Source organism: Sturnus vulgaris, chromosome 7, assembly GCF_052056855.1.
Source record: "Sturnus vulgaris isolate bStuVul1 chromosome 7, bStuVul1.hap1, whole genome shotgun sequence".
Taxonomy (NCBI): Eukaryota; Metazoa; Chordata; class Aves; order Passeriformes; family Sturnidae; genus Sturnus; species Sturnus vulgaris.
Genome location: NC_142249.1, coordinates 19,673,389 through 19,695,028, shown reverse-complemented (window position 1 = coordinate 19,695,028; position 21,640 = coordinate 19,673,389). Strand labels below are relative to the sequence as shown.

General features: G+C 37.8%; 1 protein-coding gene across 8 annotated transcripts in view; it reads right to left on the bottom strand.

The window, feature by feature from the left end:
• Positions 1–12,135, bottom strand: part of LNPK (lunapark, ER junction formation factor) — a 46,589-nt gene extending 34,454 nt beyond the window's left edge. For 2 of the 8 annotated variants that reach the window (XR_015804821.1, XM_014880220.2), the window contains exons 1-5: positions 11,535–11,607; positions 7,868–7,949; positions 6,584–6,625; positions 5,231–5,418; positions 1,893–1,951 (exon numbers count right to left, since the gene is read on the bottom strand). Coding sequence is in view for 6 of the 8 variants with exons in the window: in XM_014880220.2 (XP_014735706.1) it covers positions 1,893–1,951; positions 5,231–5,418; positions 6,584–6,625; positions 7,868–7,894 (316 nt within the window). In the remaining 2 variants the exon portion in view is untranslated. Of the gene's footprint in view, positions 1–1,892; positions 1,952–5,230; positions 5,419–6,583; positions 6,629–7,867; positions 7,950–11,422; positions 11,609–11,831 lie in introns of those variants that run through there. The other 6 variants (XR_001403375.2, XM_088168003.1, XM_088168006.1 and 3 more) reach the window with 6 other exon arrangements.
• Positions 12,136–21,640: the final 9,505 nt, after the last annotated feature.

Genomic DNA, 21,640 nt, shown 5'->3' with positions numbered 1-21,640 from the left:
GACAGATTAACAGCTTAAAATGTACTGCAATGCAGTGTGGTATCATGAAACCAAATAAACAGCAGAATACAGCCAGCTATTTATGGTTACTCAAGAAACTGCAAGTGCTTTTGGTGCAGAAAGGTCTAGAACACCTTCAAGCATAGCTTCCACAATGCAATGCAATCAGTTTAAAGTGTGGGTGTTTCTCTCTGATCACTTTACCTCCTGTACTCAACAAGAACCTTATGAAACACCTGCCCCTTCAAACGTGGCCAAATGGCAATTACTGCAAAATACTCTCAAGAAACCAACATATCTCATCTTAATTAAGCCTACAAGAAAAAAAAAAAAAAAGAATTTATACTAGAGTAGTCAATACCTGCAATATACGTCATTTATTTTCTCCACGCTTCGGGACAGATCAGCCTAAATCTTTAGCAGTCGTTTGTCTGAAAAGTGCTAAAAACTCAAATTCCATAATCTCTCTGCATCAGCTTCCCTGGAGTCCAGCCTCAAATTTTCTTCATTCACAGCATCATTCCCAAATCTGGTGTATACCGGTTATCCAGCACAGAGCTTTATTGTATTAAATAACCACCTCCAGTGTCTCAGTATGTTTTACTAACTTATCCCAGAATAAAAACTTAGCTTTGAGCAACTTGGTTGACAGTTTGCTCTCTCAGCTACACTTTCTCCTGCTTTACTGCTTCAACTCTACATTTGATTTTTCTTTTTCAAATATAGGACTTTTATCTCCGAGGTTAAACACTTCATTTTTATCCAGATTCTGGAACCACAGAGAAATAATCCCTTTTGGCATGTTCTATCATCTACTAAACCCTTTAGACACAGGTTCAACAAAAGCACTAGATCTGCCTGTATGCTCAAAATAGCAGTAAAGACATTTAAGCAAACTAGAAAAACATACTTTTTTTTCTTATTCAGCCATGAAATGCAAATCATTCATCTCACCTTAGAAATGAATCACACAGCACCACAGAATATATGGACAATTTTATTTCTACATAAAAATGTATGTTCTGTGCTTGCATATCAAATGCAAACATTAAGTTTAAGAAAAATTCTAAAAGTGATGTTTAACTTGTAAGCTGTCACAAATTAAATATATCATGCTGTTCTGCAAGTCATAAAACACAGTGCAACACTGAAGTTTCCCTGTATTATTGCTCACATCACCATGAGATATTGTTACAGGCTGGACTGCTTTCAAGGTAAGTCTCAAATGAATTCTAACTATGGCAGACAAGTGCCACAGATGCTGTTTTTAAATAGCATGCAGATTCAGTCTAATGCAAAATTTAACAACTTTTTATATATATTTGAACACCTCCATTACTTTTCGGTTTTGTTACATGACTTCCAATTTTCCTTAGCTCTGAAAAAAGCAGAAAAAAAACACCTTTCCCACTCAGGAAAAGATAAGTATGCTTTGGAGAACTTGGGAGAGAAAAGATATCTTGACAAATAAATTAGACACATCTGCTATAAATCTCTTCCCTTTTGTATAAGGATAACAGATTAAGACTTCTGGAATATTTGTGAGATGCAAGTATCAAGGGAATTACTACTACTGCTTGTATTTCCTTTCCCCTTGCTCCTACTTCTACACCGTATTTTATCCATTACACATCTGACACATGCAAAGACAGGAGAAAGTTAGCACAATTTTCTAAGTGAAGTGAAAGATTAAGCAGTTTCCTTCCTGCTCCTTCATGAACTACGTGGTAGAAAAATGTTTAGCTAATACTGACCATTTCAGTATCAACTAAAAGGCTACTCTTGTCTTCCTCGAAGCCAAACGACCAGAAGCATTTACATTATCATAGCAAGCACCATTCTTAGCTAGCTACATATTCTAAGAAAAAAAAATACAAGGAAAAAGTACTCACTATTCCTTTCTGTCCGTTTGGAAAAGAAAAAAATGAGCAGTGTTCTTATACACCAGATTCTTTAGGAAAAAAAAAAAGAAGAATTATATTAATTAAAATATATTACACTAATCATTTCTGAAGTCATTTAGCAAACACAACACTTACCAGATGAGATTTTATTGCACAGATACAAAGGACACAAACCTTCAAACAATATTTACAGAAAAAACTAAAAATTAAATTAGCATCTTGTCAACAAGACATCAATATTGCTCTAAATAAAATCATCTTTTCTATTAAAATTAACTGTTACTTAAGGCAGAAATATTAAGGCAGCAGCACCAGTATCATCACTTGCTAAAAAACGTTCAGCTGAAAATTACTTAGTCATCACTTTTCATTTGATAGATTTATAATGCCTTTTATTGAAAAAAAGAAACTTACCAGTTAAGGCCTAAGAGACTAGTGGGAAGAATTCTAATACCAATGAAAACCATGAGATAGAGCTACTGTACAAATGCTCTCCCAAGCAGAATTAACTGACCCGAGTCCTAGTGATTTTAGAGAGCTCTAAGTCTAAGTTTCTGTAGGGTTTCAGCTGACTTAGCTGGAGCAGTTTATGTCAAGATGAATTTAAACTAACTTATGATCATTTAATATTTGAAAGGTTTCTCTGCCATCATCAGGACTTCATTTGTTTTAGAGCTTAGAATTGCTTCTAAATATTAAGCTGACAGTTTTCCTGATAAGTTATTCAGTCTAAGCCAAGTGGCAAAGCTCATATACCAAGCCATTCCAAGCATCCAAAACTCTCCTAATGGCAATTAAATAATAGAGTCTAAATTAGCAATATTTTATTTAAGAAAAAAGGCTAGAAAGGTTATCTGACTAAAAGCATGCATAATAAAGTAGGCAAAAGGCCCTAAGAGTTTTGACTTAATTTGTAAGAACATCTTCTCTATTTATATAACAGCTGCCCACTTAAAAATGCCTTGAAGTATTAACAACACAACCCAAGTTAGGCAAGTTAGATGAGGCAACTGGAATCTGAGAGCAGCCTATCCAAGGTAAGAGAAACAAAAAAGTTTAATTATTCCATATCCAAAGGTGTGTTATAATAACTGATCTAGTAATACAGGTGGATTTATCTGCTTACACAACACAAAATGTGTCTTCATAAAGCACCAGAAGAAATAAATGTTTACAGGGTTTAAATTGCCTTTGCATACCTTGCTATACAGGCAAAAAGCATTATTTATCTTTTAATGTATGCTTAATAGTTTTCTACCTAAAGCTGTATTCTAAATATGAAATAAGCCAGACATCATGAAATAAAAAAGCATTTCCTCTTTAGCAAATCAGAGACCAAAGTTTAACAGCAGACCATTTCAACCAATTTTACAAAAAAAAAATAAACCAAAAAAAACATATTTCCATGATAAATCGGAAGATGCAAATTGAAACTAATTCAAATAAAAATCAGTTCAAGAAGAGCACCCTTCTAACATGCTAACATATTTCTTCAACCTTTGAGGTATTCCAATATACATTTAAAATTTAAAAAGTTATACTCCTAAAATTTAACTTCCTCTACCAACATCAAAAACTGGCTGAGACCCTGAGGGACTGACCTAAGGCAGAAATAAGTTGGTGACTGACTGCAAGCTGGAAAAGGCAGACATACTCCAGTTTGATTAGGTCTGAAAAATCTCTAGAGCTATTACTGGGTGGCACCAGGCATTGAGCATGGAGTCACCTCTTGACCGAGAACAAAGACAAGCTGGCAGCTGCTTGCCATTCATATCTGCCAAAAAAAGCTGAAGGGGAATAGCTTAAGGAAAAAAAAAATCTGATAAACAGTTGCAAGTCATAAGAGAACAACAGTCTGATTCTATCAGCTAGTAAGCTGATATCTAAATCAGAATTTTCAGAGAGCCATCTAGAGAAAAATAAGCAGAACTGGAGGACAAACTAGAGAATAAAAGTCCAACATGTAAATTCAAACCACAGCACTAGAAGCCATCACCTTCAATAATAAAAGCTTTCATTCCTACACTAATTCTAACACACCTATGTGAAAGCAGGCTGTAATACTTCTTTTACAAGCCTTTCCTACCAGCATGAACAAGCCACACATACTAACAACAAAGACTTTGAAATGCTTGTCCTCAAGAACAGAATTAATTCATATTACTGCCAAATATTAAACTGAGCTCTAATTCCTATATAAAATCCTTTCCAGTCAAGATACTATACTGCTGCCCATGTATCTTCTCTACAGGAGTCCACAACAGCAGCACATCAGTATATTATGGATAATGAAGTATGACGTACAAAAAGCATCTTCAAGTTGGAGATTTTCCACATGTTACATTATGCTGACCCACACTCATCAAACTTGCAAAGCCTCGAATATTTACTTTTGACTTTCCTTTTCAAGTCTAAAGCTAGGGCATCTACAATCCAGGCTTTCATACAAAGGTGCTGTACAAATGGAAGTACTTATGACCATTTTAGCAAATCAGTAAATGCACTGTGCTCCCCATGGGTAGGAGAGATGCTCAGGAGGCTGCTCTCACCTCCCTGATGGTCTGGAGGAAGGGGAGGCAGCAGAGCAGCTGTTCCAGTGAGGTGGGAGCCCATTCTAGTACTTTCAGAAAAGTAGGTTTCTTAGACAACAAAAGCCACTCATCAGGAGAAGCAACCAATCAGCTGGGTGGAACAAATATGTAGGCAATACTTTCTCCAGTTCACGTACAATGAAGTCTGCATATTTACTTGTTGAACAAAACAGTCAATGATTTTCCAGAAAAACAGCTAATTATGTAGAACTAGTCTTCAGCACACTTAGGTTAATGACTTTTCAAGTCAATTCTGTGTTAATAGTCACCTAACACATGAAAATAAGTTTCTCCATTCATTCTTGTGTTTTTCCCAGGTTTATACGCTATATTTTACATTTTACCTTTGGTTACTCCCATATATAATATGACTTTATAAACTGCAGTAAAAATAAAACCCAAGATAATGCTCTTATGCTTATACTACATTACCTTACAGCTGTTCAGACACAGCTCTCTAGCCCCAGCACAATTTTGATAAGCCAAGTAACTTTAGATGCTATTATCTTTTGATGATAAGATTTAGTTCTATACTAAACCCAGACCCATGAGACACATTCCCCTCAAAGAAAGTGACTGCCTAACTACTTGAATTTATTTTAGAAGGAAAAATTCAGCAAGTTATGACATCTCAAGAATTGTCAAAGCAAACCCAAACCCCTGCTGAGATGTATTTTCCATCTCCTTTTATCAAAGAGACAGCAGTTAGAAAATAAAAAAAGCATATTTACTTACATCAATGGAAATGCAAAAAATGGAAGTGTCATTGTCAGCCTTGCTGTCCATTCGTCAGGAAGACACCACAAATATACAATTAAGCAAGTAATAAGATAAACAACTGAGGAGTAGAGAAGAAGCCTTCCAACCCATAGTTTCTGTAGCCTCTGATTTTTTTCTCTAAATTCTTCTAATGTCTGTATTTCCTGCAAATAAACAAGGTTCAGCCTTATTAGTGCAATTAGTAAGTGGTTCTACAAAGCTGCCTTTAAATGTTCGCTAAAATTAGCCGTATCAGTTTAATACTTGATTAGAAAAGTCAAGCAGCTTTTTGATAAATGACAATATTTGCCCAAAGATAACTTTCATAGCATAAATACTCCACACTAATAAGGTTATGTTATGGGTCACATGCACCTTATTAGCAATTGGTAAGAAGAGTTTAAAATTAGCACTTTTTCCCATTTGTAATGCATTAGTATATTTGGGACAAGTGAAAAATACCAGTGTCTTATTAATGGCACATAAGTCACTACCAGCCATACTTGGCATTCTAAAGCTTTCATCAGGTACTTGTGGAATTTTAAATGTCTCTAACACTTTTCTACTAACATGGTGAATTGCTGGAACCTCTCCATCATTTTACTTGTTTTTTCCCTTCCAGTACTTTCCTCACCTTAAGAGTGAAATTCTGAACATCTGTATGATGCTTATGGTATATTAATAAGTGATCTAGCAATGCTCTATGTTAACCATTTTGACTGTATTTCAAGTGACAACAGAAGTACTCACACTTCCATTAAAATGAAAACAAAATATCAACAGCGTATTTCAAAACAGTTAATTTCCCCATGGAGTACAGACATCTGTCACAAATGTTGATGAAAAAATCACAATTGATTACTGAACAAACTATTCAGTTATTCTGCCACTGGCCTTACTTACTTCCACTACAGTCACAACTTCTACATATAAATCCATGCATTGAAGCTTTTCTAATCAACCCAATGGATGGAACTCTGCATTAGTGACATTTGCCATTACATTGGACTTTAACAATTAGTTATAACTGAATTGTGTAATCAAGGCAGCTTCATATTCATTCCTATTTCAGGCTCTCTAAATAAATATTTGCCCTCTAGTTTCTCACTATCTATTATACAGTATTGATATTTTTTAAATGACTAAACAGTAAGGGGGAAAAAGATAATTCCTCTGATATGCAGAATCTCTACTACTGTAATAAATACCAAAATAATTTAAAATTTCACAAGAGTATTTTACCTAACATGAGAGAAATACATGGCCAGCAAAAAGGAGGTATATTTCTAAACAAAAAATCAAACAAAACACCAAAAAGCAAATACATACCTTATCTAATTTTTCTAATACTTCTACAGTGGAAGGCTTTGCCTGCTTACAAGGGAAAGAACAAAGATATTAATCTCACTTTAAAAACTCAGTATTTCAAGGATTACCGTATATTAACAGTTTCCTAGCAAAAAGATATATTCATAATAGATTAATAAATTATCTATTTTACATAAAGGTAAGAAGTTCTCCTACTTTAGTATGACAAATAGAAACGACCATAATAAAATACTATTCTACAGCTGGCATTATTCTTAACTGAAGACTCCTCTCCTACATCACAAAAAACGAAAACCTATAATGCATCTACAGCAATAATGAATGTGTGGGTGGAAAGTAAAACAAGAACAGAATTGATAAGCAGCAAAAATAGGCAAAACACAGAATACAGAGAGGAAGCCCTAACCTGAGTATTCCAGTTTTTTATTACTATTCATTCCATATAAGGACACATGGTGTAAATAAATCATAAGGAACTGCAAATAAGGGCTGTCAATACCAGTAAAATTCTCCATAGGAGCAACTGGAAATCCACCTTCTAGGAATCTTTCCTGATTTCTGAGAATTGTCAAGCCACAATCTTTCCCCACTGTTCACACCATGAATTCAAGAATCATAGCTCGCATTTCATCACCTTGAAAGCGAGTTTTAATTATACAAAACTGACATTCCACCTGAAGTTCCACCTTTAACGGAGTTTTGTATGGAAGGCTCTGAAGTCAATTGCTAATAAACAAAGTCAAACCCAGACTCAACTCACATCTGCCAGTAAAGTAGACAAAAACCTCATGCCTCTTCTTCCTCATAAATTCAGTACACCACTCAACAACCAATAAAAGCAGACAGGAAGACAGACTTATATAGGAGTAAGTAGCTACCAAACTATTGGTTAAAACAGACAGAAATGTATTCTGCACATACCCATTTTTACTTATGTTACCAACCTTTCAAGTCACAGATGCTGCAGTTTCTATCCCAATGATGGACCACAAAACTATTTAGATTTACAGAAAGAGTTAAAACTGCATATTTTTAAGTTAACTAAGTCAGTGCCAGGAACAGTGCTGGTACTGCAAATGAAACGAAGGACAACAGCAGAGTTCCACAGCTTAGTGATTTAGCAAAGAATACTTTCGGTCAGGATATCCACTACTGGATTTTTAAGTGACATACTCACAGGAAAACTTTAGCACTATCATTCAGCCAACATTAAGAGTAAACATGTCCTAGGTACTCCCATCTTCTAGACTAAAAGTTATTACATTGTTACACAATGTTACTTACCCTCCATCTTGAAATTAATCCACCCATCTTCTATTGTGGACAAATGTTGGCAGAGCTATCAATCTTCTACAAGCATTCACAGCTAGAAATAAAGAATTAAGCACTCAAAAGCAATCTAACAACATAATCAAAGATTCTCAAATTCATTCCAACATCTTTAAAAAATCAAAATATTGTATAAGGCCATTGTCTAGCTATCTACCTACGTGTTATTTTTAAATTCAGTTTTCTGATTCATAGGCCATCCTGTAAGTCAGGTCAGCAGACCAGATGTGGCCGAAGTTATTTTTATTTTGGAAATATTTAACCAGAGGGGAGTTCTCAAAAACACAGGTGCAAATGAACTGCAAAGAGAGTCATCAAAACACTTCAGCAGAAAAACAATTTTAAAAACTTAGTATTGGGCAGGATTATTTTAGATACTGATTTCCAGTTCTTTCCTCTGCTGTCCCTAAGCATAACTCAGTATTCCTTTTCAGCTGTCACTCTAGGTATTCAGCATTAACATCCTTCTGTTCATGAGAAAATTTCTCAAATAAATCTATTTCCTTTTTATGTTCTCATCAACAAGAATATGCTGGATAGCACTACTGTTCTTTTGTGTGCTCAGTTTTAAGTTTAAAGAATCGGTTTCAAAGATTTCATTTGCTATACAAAAGCACTACACTAGCAAGTCTTCCCTGCACAGCCCACGATGGACAGCCACGATCAGCACATCAAATTACTCCAAAGCAGCTCCAAAGGGGCAAGAGCAGCTCAACCTACACAAACCTGGAACCCATAAACAACATTAATTTGATGATTGGATCTAAGCTCCTAAACTAAAATTGTAGCAACTTTCCATTAGAAGATAGTTGAATCAATTGAACCTTAGGATGGCAGACTTTCTCTCCAGTCATTTAATACACAAGTTTTTTACCTATTGAACAAAATAGTAATCAGTTCAAAACAACCCTGACAGTAAACTAATGCTCAATACCAACCAGGGCTCAAACCTTTTTCATTCTGGAATGAATCACTAACTGATCTAGCTAAACAGAAACATAAGTGATCATTATCTTGTTTATTAAGTCTCCTTTGGCCAAAAATGGATAGATACATTTCAAACCAAATTTGTTTCAAATTGTCTGAGACTGATAGAACAATTTAGTATGTATAGGATATGCGCTGCTCATTAGTACAACAACTACTGTAGTCTGGTAACCTCTTCACCTTTTAAGAAAGCCAAGGACTTCAGAACTATAGGCCCTACTGGTTTCAGAAACCAGTCCTTAAAGATAAGGAAATCCATATCAGAAATGCTGTGAAAATTAAGCTAGAACAGATGGCCAAACTAGCTCCACTGCTGCCAAATTAGTAGCACAAAGGGATGAGATACAGAAAAAGCAATTACCCCTTGGACTCGAACAAATTCTCAAAATAATCACTACTGCAGCAACTCACCTCAGTAAAACAGCAGTCTTTATTTTTAAATACACAATCTAACACAAGAATTTTACACAACTGTGACTTTACAAATACAGGCGAGCTTTTACATGATGGGTATTGAAGATCTGAGCCTACACTTTCTTCCCAGATACTTCTACATAGAGATAGCTTTCATATTGTTTTGCAATATAGATACTGTGTCAAATAGGCAATTGAGAAGTCGGTAAAGGCAGCACAAGGCTCCAATGTTTCCCTAGCATTACCACTGCCATTAGGAGCAATGGTAGCTCTCAGCTGTGGACACAGAGAGACACAGAGATGCTCACATGGCCTTTGTGTGTGCCATTTTCCTTCAAACCATACTTTGAGAACCCCTCCACTAGAAGTGTTAGAGGATCTTTTGAGAACAAATTATCCATGAGCTACTGGTGACTCTGACTTAAATCAGTAACACATTGACACTGCTATTGCTACACATGGTTTTTTTAAACATCTGGCAAATGCTTGGAAGAGAAACAGGTTTGACAACTGTCACTATGCATGTGACTTTACAGGAGCTATGATGATGACAGACTTTACAGATGCTGCTCTGCAAGTCTGTAATACTACCAAAACCCTTCCCCAAAGAGGTATTAAGTGATTAAGGCCACTAGATTCACATTTAGTTTATTACAGTTTAGTCACTGAATCCTCAGTGAGGAGACAGAAAATTTTCTATGATTACTATGGAGTGCCTCAGATGTTTTCCTTCATCCCCTCTCTTCTTCTTGACATGACAACACAAATTGTCTTCAACTGCTTCAAATTCTCCTCCTTATCTGCCACTCCACATACCTACCACTAATACCCTACTACTCATGGCAAGAGATAGTCCACAAGTTGCTTCCCTCCCATGCTCTAACCAAAAAAATTATTGCATAGGACTTTTCCCTTCTGAAGAATGCACTCTAGCACAGAGCTGTGCATTTTACTGACTAAGCAGTAGTGCAGTTGGACTCACTTCCACATTATCACTGATGTAACACACATGTAAGATAGCTGCAACATGTCCCATTAAAAACACTGAACAGAGAAGCTTAAGAAAACACTACTACCAGTTTTATCACCTGACTCTCCCAAAAAAATATTTATAGCAGCTCCTTTACTCCAAAACATCTAAGTTATTTAATAAAAAGCAGAAGTGCCAGACTAAGAGACTAGAGCAGAAAAAGTTTCTCCTTTGAAAGAGGCATAAATCCATGAAGTCATCCACACCCATCCACCTACGTGGAGAAAACAGCTTCATGATCTCATTACACTTTTATCAAGTCAGTCTCAAATTTCTTCAGGCTTGTTAATGTTTTAAAGATCAGAAGTTCTCCCAAAAAAGTCAGTCTCCCAAGTAAATTTTAATAACTGACATGCAAAAATTCAAGACTGAATAACATCAAGAGAAGACATATTACAAGAAAAAGGAAGTTAGAAACTTGTAATCAAGGCCTAGGATACAGAGATACAGACAAAGAACACAAATTTTATCTTTCAATCTCAATCGCCAGTTCTGCTCACAGTTCGCTCACAATTTACTGGCCTCACAAACTTCCACTGGGACCATAGAAAGTTCCTCCAGCTGAGTGCCGTGGACAAGGAAACAAGCAAAACCAAACCAGGAGCATCACCCATCACCTACTGCTGGCCTGTCCTAGGCCGCCTCAGCCACAACAAAACACTAAACTTTTTTCCATCTAAACTTAATTTGCGGCTGTTTCCGCCCGGAAGCATCCCACAGAGGTCCTATGTTTTGTAGAGCCTTAAATAAAAAGCCAAATTAGCTCCCCCACGGACTGCACAGCGACGGAGCGAGCAGTGGGTGGGTCAGGCGCTCTTTTTTGAAACCCAACCCCCGGCAGGCTGCGCGAGGGGCGGCCAGCGCCGGGCCCGGCGGGCAGGGAGGGCGCTGGCAGAGGTCAGCGCAGCCCCCGGCCCGCCAGCCGGCACAGCCGCACGGCGCCCGCCGCCCTTCCCCGCAGCCGGGGGCTTCCTCCTCCACGGCCGCACCACGGCCCAGCCCGCCCCGCTGCCGGCGGCCAGGAAGGAGAGGGAGGGGGCACCTGCTGTCCTGCTCCGCTTCGTGCCCGGGGCCGATACCTGAGTGCTGCTACGGCGAGCGCCACTCTCCCACCACCCCGCGCCCCTCATCCAGCGCGGAGCCGCTCGGAGCTGGGCCGGGCCGGGCCGGGCATCCCGCGCCATCACGTACCTGCCGCGGGCCGGGCCGCGCATCCCGCCCGCCGCCAGCGCCGCCGCAGGAGGAGCGCGGCGCCCGGGCGCTGCTCCCACCAGGCCCCGCGCGGGCGCCGCAGCCAATCAGCGCCTCGCTGCCGCAGGGCGCGCTGGAGCGGGGCGGGGCAGGGCCGCGCTGCGGGCGGGCGGCGGCTGCGGCGGCGGCATTGGGCGGTGCGGGGTGCGCTCCGCTCTGAGCCGCGCCGTGTCCAGCCGTACCGTCCCGTACAGTACTCTACCCGGCCGTACCGTACTGGATCGTACCCGGCCGTACCGTGACATGCCTGTGCGCCGCTCCTGCCTCCCTCGCGGCCCGGGCCGGGCGGTGTCCGGGCGGCTCTGCTCAGCCAAGTCGAAGCGGGCGGGTGTCGGAAGGCGCTCGCCGCCAGCGGGGCCGGGCACGCCAAGCCCGTCCTCCTGCGGCTCTCGCTGATCCCTGTTGCAGAAAATAAAGGTGTTTTAATGCCAAAATCGAGGAACGTGAGAGTCAGACTGTCATTGTGAGGTCTGCGGGCCTGCTGGCGCTCGCGTTCAGCCGGTGAAGCAGCGCTGACAAAGAGGCGCCGCTCGATGTGTGTTCTGCGGGCAGGCGCGAAGTCCCCTCGGGGTCACAGCGAAGGGCTGCTCTCACTGTCCCCTCCGTGCCACTCGCCATGTGTTGAATCTCTATGGAGAGAAGCAGAACTCTGAATTTCTTTAAATCCCATCACTGTAATAACAATGTCCTCTCCCTTGGTGCTGTACTTTGATCAGCTTTCTTACGTCCTGACACCCATCCCTTAGCTCATGCCAAGAGGACACAGGAATAGGGAATCAATACTTGCTCTGTTTGCACTAACTTTCTGCCCTGTTCAGAAGTTTTACCACTACAGTGACACAAGTGCATATGCATAGATGTGGAAGAGTGTCCTTCGAAGTGCCTTATAGTAAAATATGCTATGCAAAAGCTGTACATCTTCAGCTGATCCTGCATTATTGAACTTGTTGTATCTAGCAGTGCATCATAATACAGCCTATAAATGTTGGGTTTTTTCCAGTTGTGATAGGCTGACCCTGGTCAGGAGGTAAACACCCACACAACCTCCTGCTCCTTCCCGCTCAGGAAGGTGGGAGAGATACCAGGAAAAGTTAGAACTCACGGGTTGGGTTAAAGGAAACTTTAATAAATGCATGAAAGAGGGGGGAAATGATGCAAGGGAAGTAACTAACCGCCTCCCACAAGCAGACTGATGCCCAGCAAGTCTTCCAGCAATTGATGATCCTGGAAGGTAACCCCCCCCAGCCCCCCCCCCACCCCTTCCACCTTCTTATTCTGCAATCCCAGTTTTATTGCTGAGCGTGACAATATGTGGTATGGAATATCCCCTTTTTGGTCTGTAAAGAAAATTACTTCATCCAAGCCAGATCCTGTACATGAACTCAAAAAGAGTAGGCAAAGCTTTTAGGCCAGGAGAGGACAAAAACTATATCCCACCACTTGTCCAGACAACACAATCAGCTTCAAGCTTTAAGTGGTAGAGCTGCAGAGTCGGATCATCTGCAAGCATTCATTCTTGGTCTGGATATTTAGAAGTTGATCCTTTTAGTTCCTGCCAGTGTTCAGTGTGAATCTTGCTGCTCTACATGATTACATTATCAGATAAATAATAACTTAACTGCAAATCATGGTTTAGAAGTGGCTTCAAGTCACTTCATTAAAATCAAAATAATGGTGGTCAATGGAGAGCCACTGACTCTACTGGAAATTCTCTGCTATTGAGTACTGAGGTCAACTACATTACAACTTCATTTTTCTCATTGAGGCCTAGTCTGTTCCTTGCTTTCTAAGTGGAAAAAAGACTCAGTGACTGACCCTCTCCCACTCTTCAGGTTGCACTTTAGAGCCACTCCTACTGAAATCCTTGACTATCACTTTGCTGAGAGGATATATTTTTTTTGTTTCAGATCAATAATCCACTTCTGACTTTGATACTTCAAAGTGGTGTGTTGCTGGAGAGAAACTGATTCAAATCTTCATTTTTAAGCCAACACATTGAAGTGTTCTGACATCTCTTTCCATAATCTAGTATCCACTTTAAATAAATGCAAATAATGAAGATACCATGTTTAAAGGCGTTTGAAAATGCTGCAGGCAATATTCCTGCAGTATCTCCAAGAATCTGCTGCATTTTTTTTTTTTGCTTTTTTCTTTTTCCAGAAATGTCATAAATACTTTTAAGATTTTGAACTGGTTCAGGCTTCAGAACTGTGAAGGAGATCCCAAACTCCTGTCCTTGGGGCCTTTTGCAGAGCTGGTTTTTATGCAGGCCTCTGCCATGAAGTTCTAATCATTGTTGTTCAGTTATGGATCTCTATAACTGGTAGTTTAAAAAAAGTATTGTTAGCTACCATTGCTGAACCTTACATGCAAATAAGCCTCTCAGCTGGGTGATGTTATACAATAGCATGCAGCTCCCTGTTTGCTTAAGCACCAAGATCTACCTAAAGAAATGAAATTATGCCCATGTAGCTGCTGAGGATATTAAAACTGAGTACAAAAGCATAACTTTGAATCAGCCGGCTTAAAATTTTCATTAATCTGGTTCAAAACTGCCCCCTACAGAGTATTTAAAACTCTTAAATAATTCCCTTCAAAATTCTTCATTATCAGTGGGATTACTGTTTAACCTGACTTTGCATAACCACTCTAGCAGCAGAGTACATCTTCAGAATTTTCCTGAGAATCATAGGCATCATTTAGCACTTTCAGTCATTCTATATGCAGAAGACTGAACAATCAACTTATTTTAAAAATCAAACAATAAGCTTCTTTTAAAATGTTTTGGTCTCGCACCCTAAGACTGCTATTGAGAAAAATTTTTCCATGGTAACGTTTGTAACATTGCTATATTTTATCAATATATGTAATCTAGTAGTCCAATTTATTTTTCTGAAAAAGTATCTGGGTCTGTACATCATTTGGAAAATGCTGTCTGGTTAAGAGAAACTTAGTATTGCCAAACTCTGTTTACTTGAGGTTTTTTATTTAAAATGGACCCTTTTGAACTTCTCTGGCTGGTGAGGCCATATGAATGCTAGGGAATTTTAGATGGGGAAGCAGAACATTTGTTTACACTGCAAATGGAGATGTGATTGCAGCAAATGCAGATGTGTATATAGCCTAAAGATCACTAACTTCACTACCCATACCACTCTGACTGTATTCTGTGCCATCTCACCATTTTTTCACAGTTTCCTAGTTACTGGGAATTAGATGCTGCTGTACATTGCATTGCTCAGGCTGAAACAGGGGTACTGTGCCCCAGTCACTTGGTCTGCCTTGGCCATTCTGTGCTCATTGCTGTACAGCACTGGGGATTCCTCAAGAGCACAGCTTCACTCCAGGCCACTTCCTCATGCCCTGTGGGCACCTCAGTGATTAAAGCAAGCCCAAGCTGTTAGGGACACAATCCAGGCTCTCCTCAGCTCTGCTCTCCACCTGCAGAGCCACTCTACCACCACTGGTGCAATAAAGGTGGTGCCAGGTTTGAGGGGCTGCAGCATCCTGACATCCAACCCTCAGTGGAAGGTACCACAGCCAGTGGGGTTAGTGGACACCAAAATTTAATCTGGTCAACGATGGACCTCGTGTCTTCAGACCTGGAATCTGTTTTCTCTGTGTCTTGAGCAGAAGAGTGCTTACTGGTATTTCATAATTGACACACACATAGTAACTGACACACATTTTTCAATGTCCTATATAATTCAGATTTGGGGAAAATATAATTATATTTATGTATACTTTATTTATAATATATTTGGAAAAGCAATAAAGGAAGTAATTTTTTTTCACCAATGGAAGGAAATACATATACAAGTCATAATTTTTGTGTGGGCATATCTGTAGTTAAAAAAAACCTCTACTTAGCTCTTAACTGATGTGACTGATTATGATGACTTCAAACTATTTTCTTGTCTTGTTTTGCTGCAAGTTCCAGTTAGGACTGGGACTGTGAAAAATGCAAGAAAAAATTGTTAGTATTACAAGGGACAGAGAGCCCTAGTAGAGGGAATTGCTGAGCCGAAAGGAGTTGAGACCTGAAGGCAGATATAAATTAGTAGCTGCAAAAAAGTTTAAAATTGGATTAACCAAATACATTGTGTTTAATTATTGACATTCAAATAGTTTCAGATCATACAAAATGGTGGAACTCCTAAACTGGGGTTACTTCAGTGACATATTTTGACAAGATGTACTTTAAAAATGTGTACTACAACAAGAGCACTGGGAAAGATATCCTAGTTTTGATTTAATATTTCATACGTAATAGTATATGCGTCTTTTGATGTTCTGATCCAACTGTAGTATTTGGAGTATTCCAATGTCTGTATTCTTACAGCTGCCTCCAATTCCCTGAGCCTTTTGGTATTTCATCATGTAGGGCATTTGGATGCTCCATCACTTTCATTAAGTCCTTTCCATCTGACTCTTGCCAGAAAACTATTACCTCGAAAAGAAATATATAATTCATCAGGTCAAAAGGTGTAATATCAAGTGAAAGGCTCATATAAAAATCTCTTAGCAGTTGCATACAGTCATCAGAAAAAGCCAAGATCAACTTTTCCACTCCATAAAGTATTCTTGTTGTGATTAAAATCTTTGCTTTGGTTAATAATATTTATATTATTACTACTACTTACTTTTGTTATTGCCATGGCAACTGTTACTGTTGCTGTTACTGTTGGTATTGTTACATAACAATAACTATGTGGTTAGTTATTATTACAATTGTTACTATTATTATTTCCATGGTTATTTTACTGATTATTGTTCTGTCACCAATGCAAACATTTTAAAGCATTTAATTAATTTATTAAATATATATATTTTGTGTCTTAAACCTCTTGGTTGAAACTCTTTTATATACTTGGAAGGCAGTCAAGCTTAAAGTAGAAATGAGAAGCTCTTCTTAATTTGAGTACTGTACATCTCTGACAATATGTTTAGGAACATGGTTAGACTTTAGATAATTTTTGTGGTACAATGAATTAGGCAAGTGACTTCTTATAAAATACTGAAGTGAATGTGTTCTGCCATTAAGATCTTAAGTAAAAACAGAAGAAGCCTAGTGTGAAATTGTCACATGAGAAGCAGAAAGATGATTTTGCCTCTCTTTAAGTCATGCTTCAGATCATGTATGAAATTTTAGAAGCAGTTATTTTATATGTGATGGACATGACTTCAAGCTTCTGACCCTTTAATAGCTATCATGATTAATTTATGTCTATAGTTATAAAATTAATATATAAGCAACAACTTAATGTTCTGTAAAAAAAAAGTGCTAAATCAATTTTACCTAAGTTCCAAACAGAAGCGTGATTCTCACTAAAAGTATTTGAGCTGTACTAATACCTAAGTCAGTTACATTTTTGCTTCCTGGACAAGTTTGCTCTTTAAACAAATTAGAGTTCTGATTGAACAAGATTCCTCCTATTTAATAAACATGTAAGTACATCCTTAAATTTTATTAACATCTATTTCCTTGAAGCTAAATAAAATAAAGAATACAAAAGCCTTTTTAATATGGTTATGCCTACTGGGCAAAGTTGAAACCACCCCAACAAAATGAGGGCCAAATTATGAAGTAATTTGAGTGAAACTTCTGTTGACCTTAAAAGGATTTTTACTTGATTAAGAATAATGGAGTTTGGAACCAAGTAAATGTGATTCAAGGGGTGAATGAGAATGTGTGGTGTTACCACAGCAAGCCTTCCTCCCAGGGCACTGCGTGTGTGTGCAGAGCACAGGCAAGTGCAGGAAGAGTCTCCCATTTCTGCTCAACCTGACTGCATTTTAATGCTTTCTTATTAGTCAAGCTGGAGGAGACAGGCAATGAGAAGGAAAGTTCTAATTAGTACATATATTTTGCTTTTGATAACTGTTCAAATGGTAGATAGAACATTACCTACATTGAATGCATTTCATACATACTCCTGATTGTCACAAGAGCTTACTTTAATGAAGTATTAAATTTGCATATAAAATTGTTTTCAGTAAAGTATGAAGAACTGGATCTGCTAATAAGCCTTGTTCTGGTTGGAAACCAAACGGAACCAAAAGTCCCAGAATGCCAGAAATAGGACAATAAATATTTCTGGCACAATTTCAAAGGTGCATAATGCCAGACACAGACATGTAAAAGTAATGGCAAGCTCTACAGAGATTATAAAAGAAATAAAATCACAGTTCGTAATTCATATAATCATGTTAAATAGCAGGCTTATAAACCAATTCTTATAATAAAATCCATATGTCAAAGTTTCTGTGATTTTATTCCATTAAAGATGACAAATATTAGGGCTCCCCTTAAAGCAAATATATATCTTGCAAACTGAAGGACAATGAACAGTTGCTTTGTGTTCATGTTTAATGGTATAAACTGCTAGTCTTTTCACATGTGATTTTCAAATAACTTCAAAGAATGTGAAATTTGCAAGTGTTCAGAATTTTAGAACATATTGCAGCTACTGAGTATCCTTTACTACAACTATTACTGCTTCAAGTTTAGATAATTTAAGATCTGAAATTACAGTCCCATCACATGCAAAACTCCCAAGCAAAATAATTTTCTCATGCTATGTCATACTAATAGATATCTGAAACAGAGCTTGAATTAATTACATTAGAAGGATGTCCAAAATATTCCCTTTCTCGAAATAAATTTATTTCATTAAATGCATTTAGAAGTTGGACAAAAAGCAGAATTTTTACTGTAATCACTTCAATAACTTCAAATGATAGTATTCAAAATCATTTCAAGCCTCCTTTGGCTACATAGAGGTGCTTAGATAAAATTAATGTGTCTTGAAAATACATTAAAACACACTTGGGAACCGGCATTTTGGAGCAGTGTGTGTTGAGGTTTCATTGCACATTTTCGGGGTACTCTCCACATTCTAATTGTAAACTGACCCGTAATAAACCAACAAAAAGCAAGATCAATGATAAAGGTGTAAAGAATCAAAGATTAAATGCAGATGAGGTGTGGGGAAAGAGAAGAATTTGGAATAAAACTTTAGGGGTTTAGACAAAGTAAACCAGAATAAAATTCTGCTGGTTTTCCAGCAGAAGCAGCACATCAATTTGAGTCCTATTGAGAATAAAGGGAGTTACTAGAAAATACAAATAGCATGTAGTGAAGTCTAGGACTTTTGTTTTAGGGCAAAATATATTTTTTTGTTCTATCTAGGTTATTTTATTAAGTGATATACATTTATCAATACTAGATCAGTTCTTTTATGCCAGAAAATCTGAAAAAAAAGCTGTAATATAATTTAGGTTTGTCAGTGACCTAAATTATTTATGAAGAATAGTAGTTTTACGCATTCATTTCATTATTTTCACCTTAAGATAGGTGCTAATCTCAAACCTACTAACGCAAAGTACAATGAAAACTTTGTTACTCTCATTGGTCGCTGCCTGTCTTAGCAACTTGTTCTTCAAATCATCACGAGCTCCCTTCATTTTCACAGAAGTTCTAACACCATAGTACACTGAGAAGACCTGGGAAAAATAACTATATTTGACACATTAATAACTAAGTAGAATTGTCTTATTGATGTCTTCTTGATGGATGCTTTATGTTTCTTTCCCTATATATAAAATAGGTACAGTTTGATGCTGTCTCTGTTTTATGCTTGAATGACCTATGGCTAGCAAATTAGATCCTAGGATTGATGGGATCTTCTGCAGCACAATTATCCCTCTCCTATTTTATAATGTATAAATTATACGTCTCTGATATATGCATTGACAAATAATAGGCTTTCCTATTTGAATTGTTTGCTTACTGTTTGATTTACCAAGAAAACTTTCAGAAAGGCTTCAGGTGGGATATTGCAAGGGATCTGATTTTCAGCAAGTGCTATCTGACTAACCTTTGTAAATCAAGGGGATTTAAATGTAAAGGAGCAGAGGAATCCATTCATTCTTGCTAAGTATTTTTTAAACCAAACCTCTGCATCTTCCTATTTTTTCCCAATTTTTAGGAAAACAGCTTCTGAGGTATGTAAATTATTTTCCCTTTTTTTTATAATATAGCTTAAAATTAACAGTCAAAATAAATCATTACATTATTGCTGAGAAAAGTGCAGGCACCACACATATTTCTAACAATCTATAAATGCATTCCTACAAAGTTGTTTATTGGATAAGTCTGGCCATAAATTGGCCAGGACACAGAGCTTTATATGAAAAAAGCAGAACATTGAACAAAAACGTTATATGTCCATGGTATTAGATTTAAAGTAAAGTAACCACAAACTCCTAAACATGAATCCCAAAACTCACAATCTTTATAATGAAAGGAAAAGACCACATCATATAACTGTCTTAGCCAGGCAATTCGGCATTTAACTTGTTTATTTTTCAGTTAAACAAAATCCAAATATCTCCAGGGAAGACAATGCTAATAACAAACATAACCACATAAGCTTTGTATATGAAGTTCAATTTTAGCTTTAGTAGGGCCTATCAAATTGGAAATTGTAGTAAAAAGCCAGTAAAACTTAATCAAATTCTATCACACGGATAGATTGGGCCTTTTGGTTTTACCCAGTTTGCTCCAGAATTTCTGGTCTGATCCTGAGATACTTGCATATTCCTTTGATAATAATCTTAGCTTTGTAAATAATTTACCAAATTCTTAGTAAGGAAATTCTAGCTTAATAGAATAAATCCTGCTTAATGAGCCCATTAGAGAAAATGAGGTATATTTGCCTATTGTTTTTCTGGAGATATTAAGAGTTTTCTTGAGTATGTGATTCCCTACTGGTATAGCTGTTGTTGTTTTCCCTAAGAAAAGGAGCAGCCTGCTCATGGAATAGCCACCTGCAGCTTACTGATTTTAAAACTCTCCTGAAGACACTTATTTAGCAGAAAAAGTATATGCATTAATTAATTAATTAACTAATTAGTGTAGATCTATAATATTGATACTGCATAATAATTTGTATAGAGATATAATAATTCTTCGCTTTTTCCACACACTGTACCTAAGTGCTTTTAATTACACTGGCCTGATCTTTTGTTCTTTAACATGTGCTTTCCTCAATTTAGAAATTATGTTTTCACTATTTTTTGAGTGTTGCATGAAATTATACCCTAATCTTTCATCAGTCATAGTAGGATATTTTATCTGCATACTTCCCCAGAATTTCTTAGGGTTCTACACTGCGGTAGGGATCCACCCCTTAGGCAGGGCTGAAACTTGCTAATCCTGTGACACATCTTCTTAATTATTTGACAATTTTAATCTATTCTTTCAACTCTTGTCCCTCGCAGTGTCTGAAGACTGGCAGAGTTGAAGTATGGCATATGTTTTTATCTTTGCTGCTGCATTATCTGAGCTGTGCATTGGTCTAGGAGATTGTCCTATCCATCTAATTTTGTAACACCCAAGCCTTCCAAAGCGACAGCTTGTGTTGGGTGTCGTCGCAGTGAAGAAATTCCAGAGATTCTCACTTTTAAGAGTAGACTACTTGAAACATTAAATGGAGGCACTTAGAACTGAACATGTTAAACATATCAAAAATTGAAGACTCCTCTGCTCTAAAATCATCTTTGAACATTCAGAACTTTCCTCACTACATCCTTGCTTTATTGAAGAGTTTTTTAGTTATTAACTTACATCACATTGCATACGTTTTTACATTTTGAACTAAATTCTGTCTTCAGATGAGCTGAAGACTGCTCTTTGGCTTCAGCAGAATTTTGTGCAGGGATATCTACAATCTCTATGGAAGAGCACAAGGCTTCTGTCTTGATAGGAATCACAGAACAAGCCTTTCTAAGTTTCAGAGAGATCCTAGAGTAAGAGCTGCCACCCTCATTCTTTAGCCCAGATCTCAAACAAGAGAAAGGGCCCTTCCCTGGTGCTCATAATTGTGACAGCACTCATGGCACGTATATAAAATAGTTTCATTTCCAGAAGGGTCTGTATCTCATCTACTTACACTTCCACCAACCAGCAGTTCCTTCAGCTCATATTACATCTCCCAGAAAGTCATTTTGGTTAACTACAAGAATGCACAGAAGAATAGGAT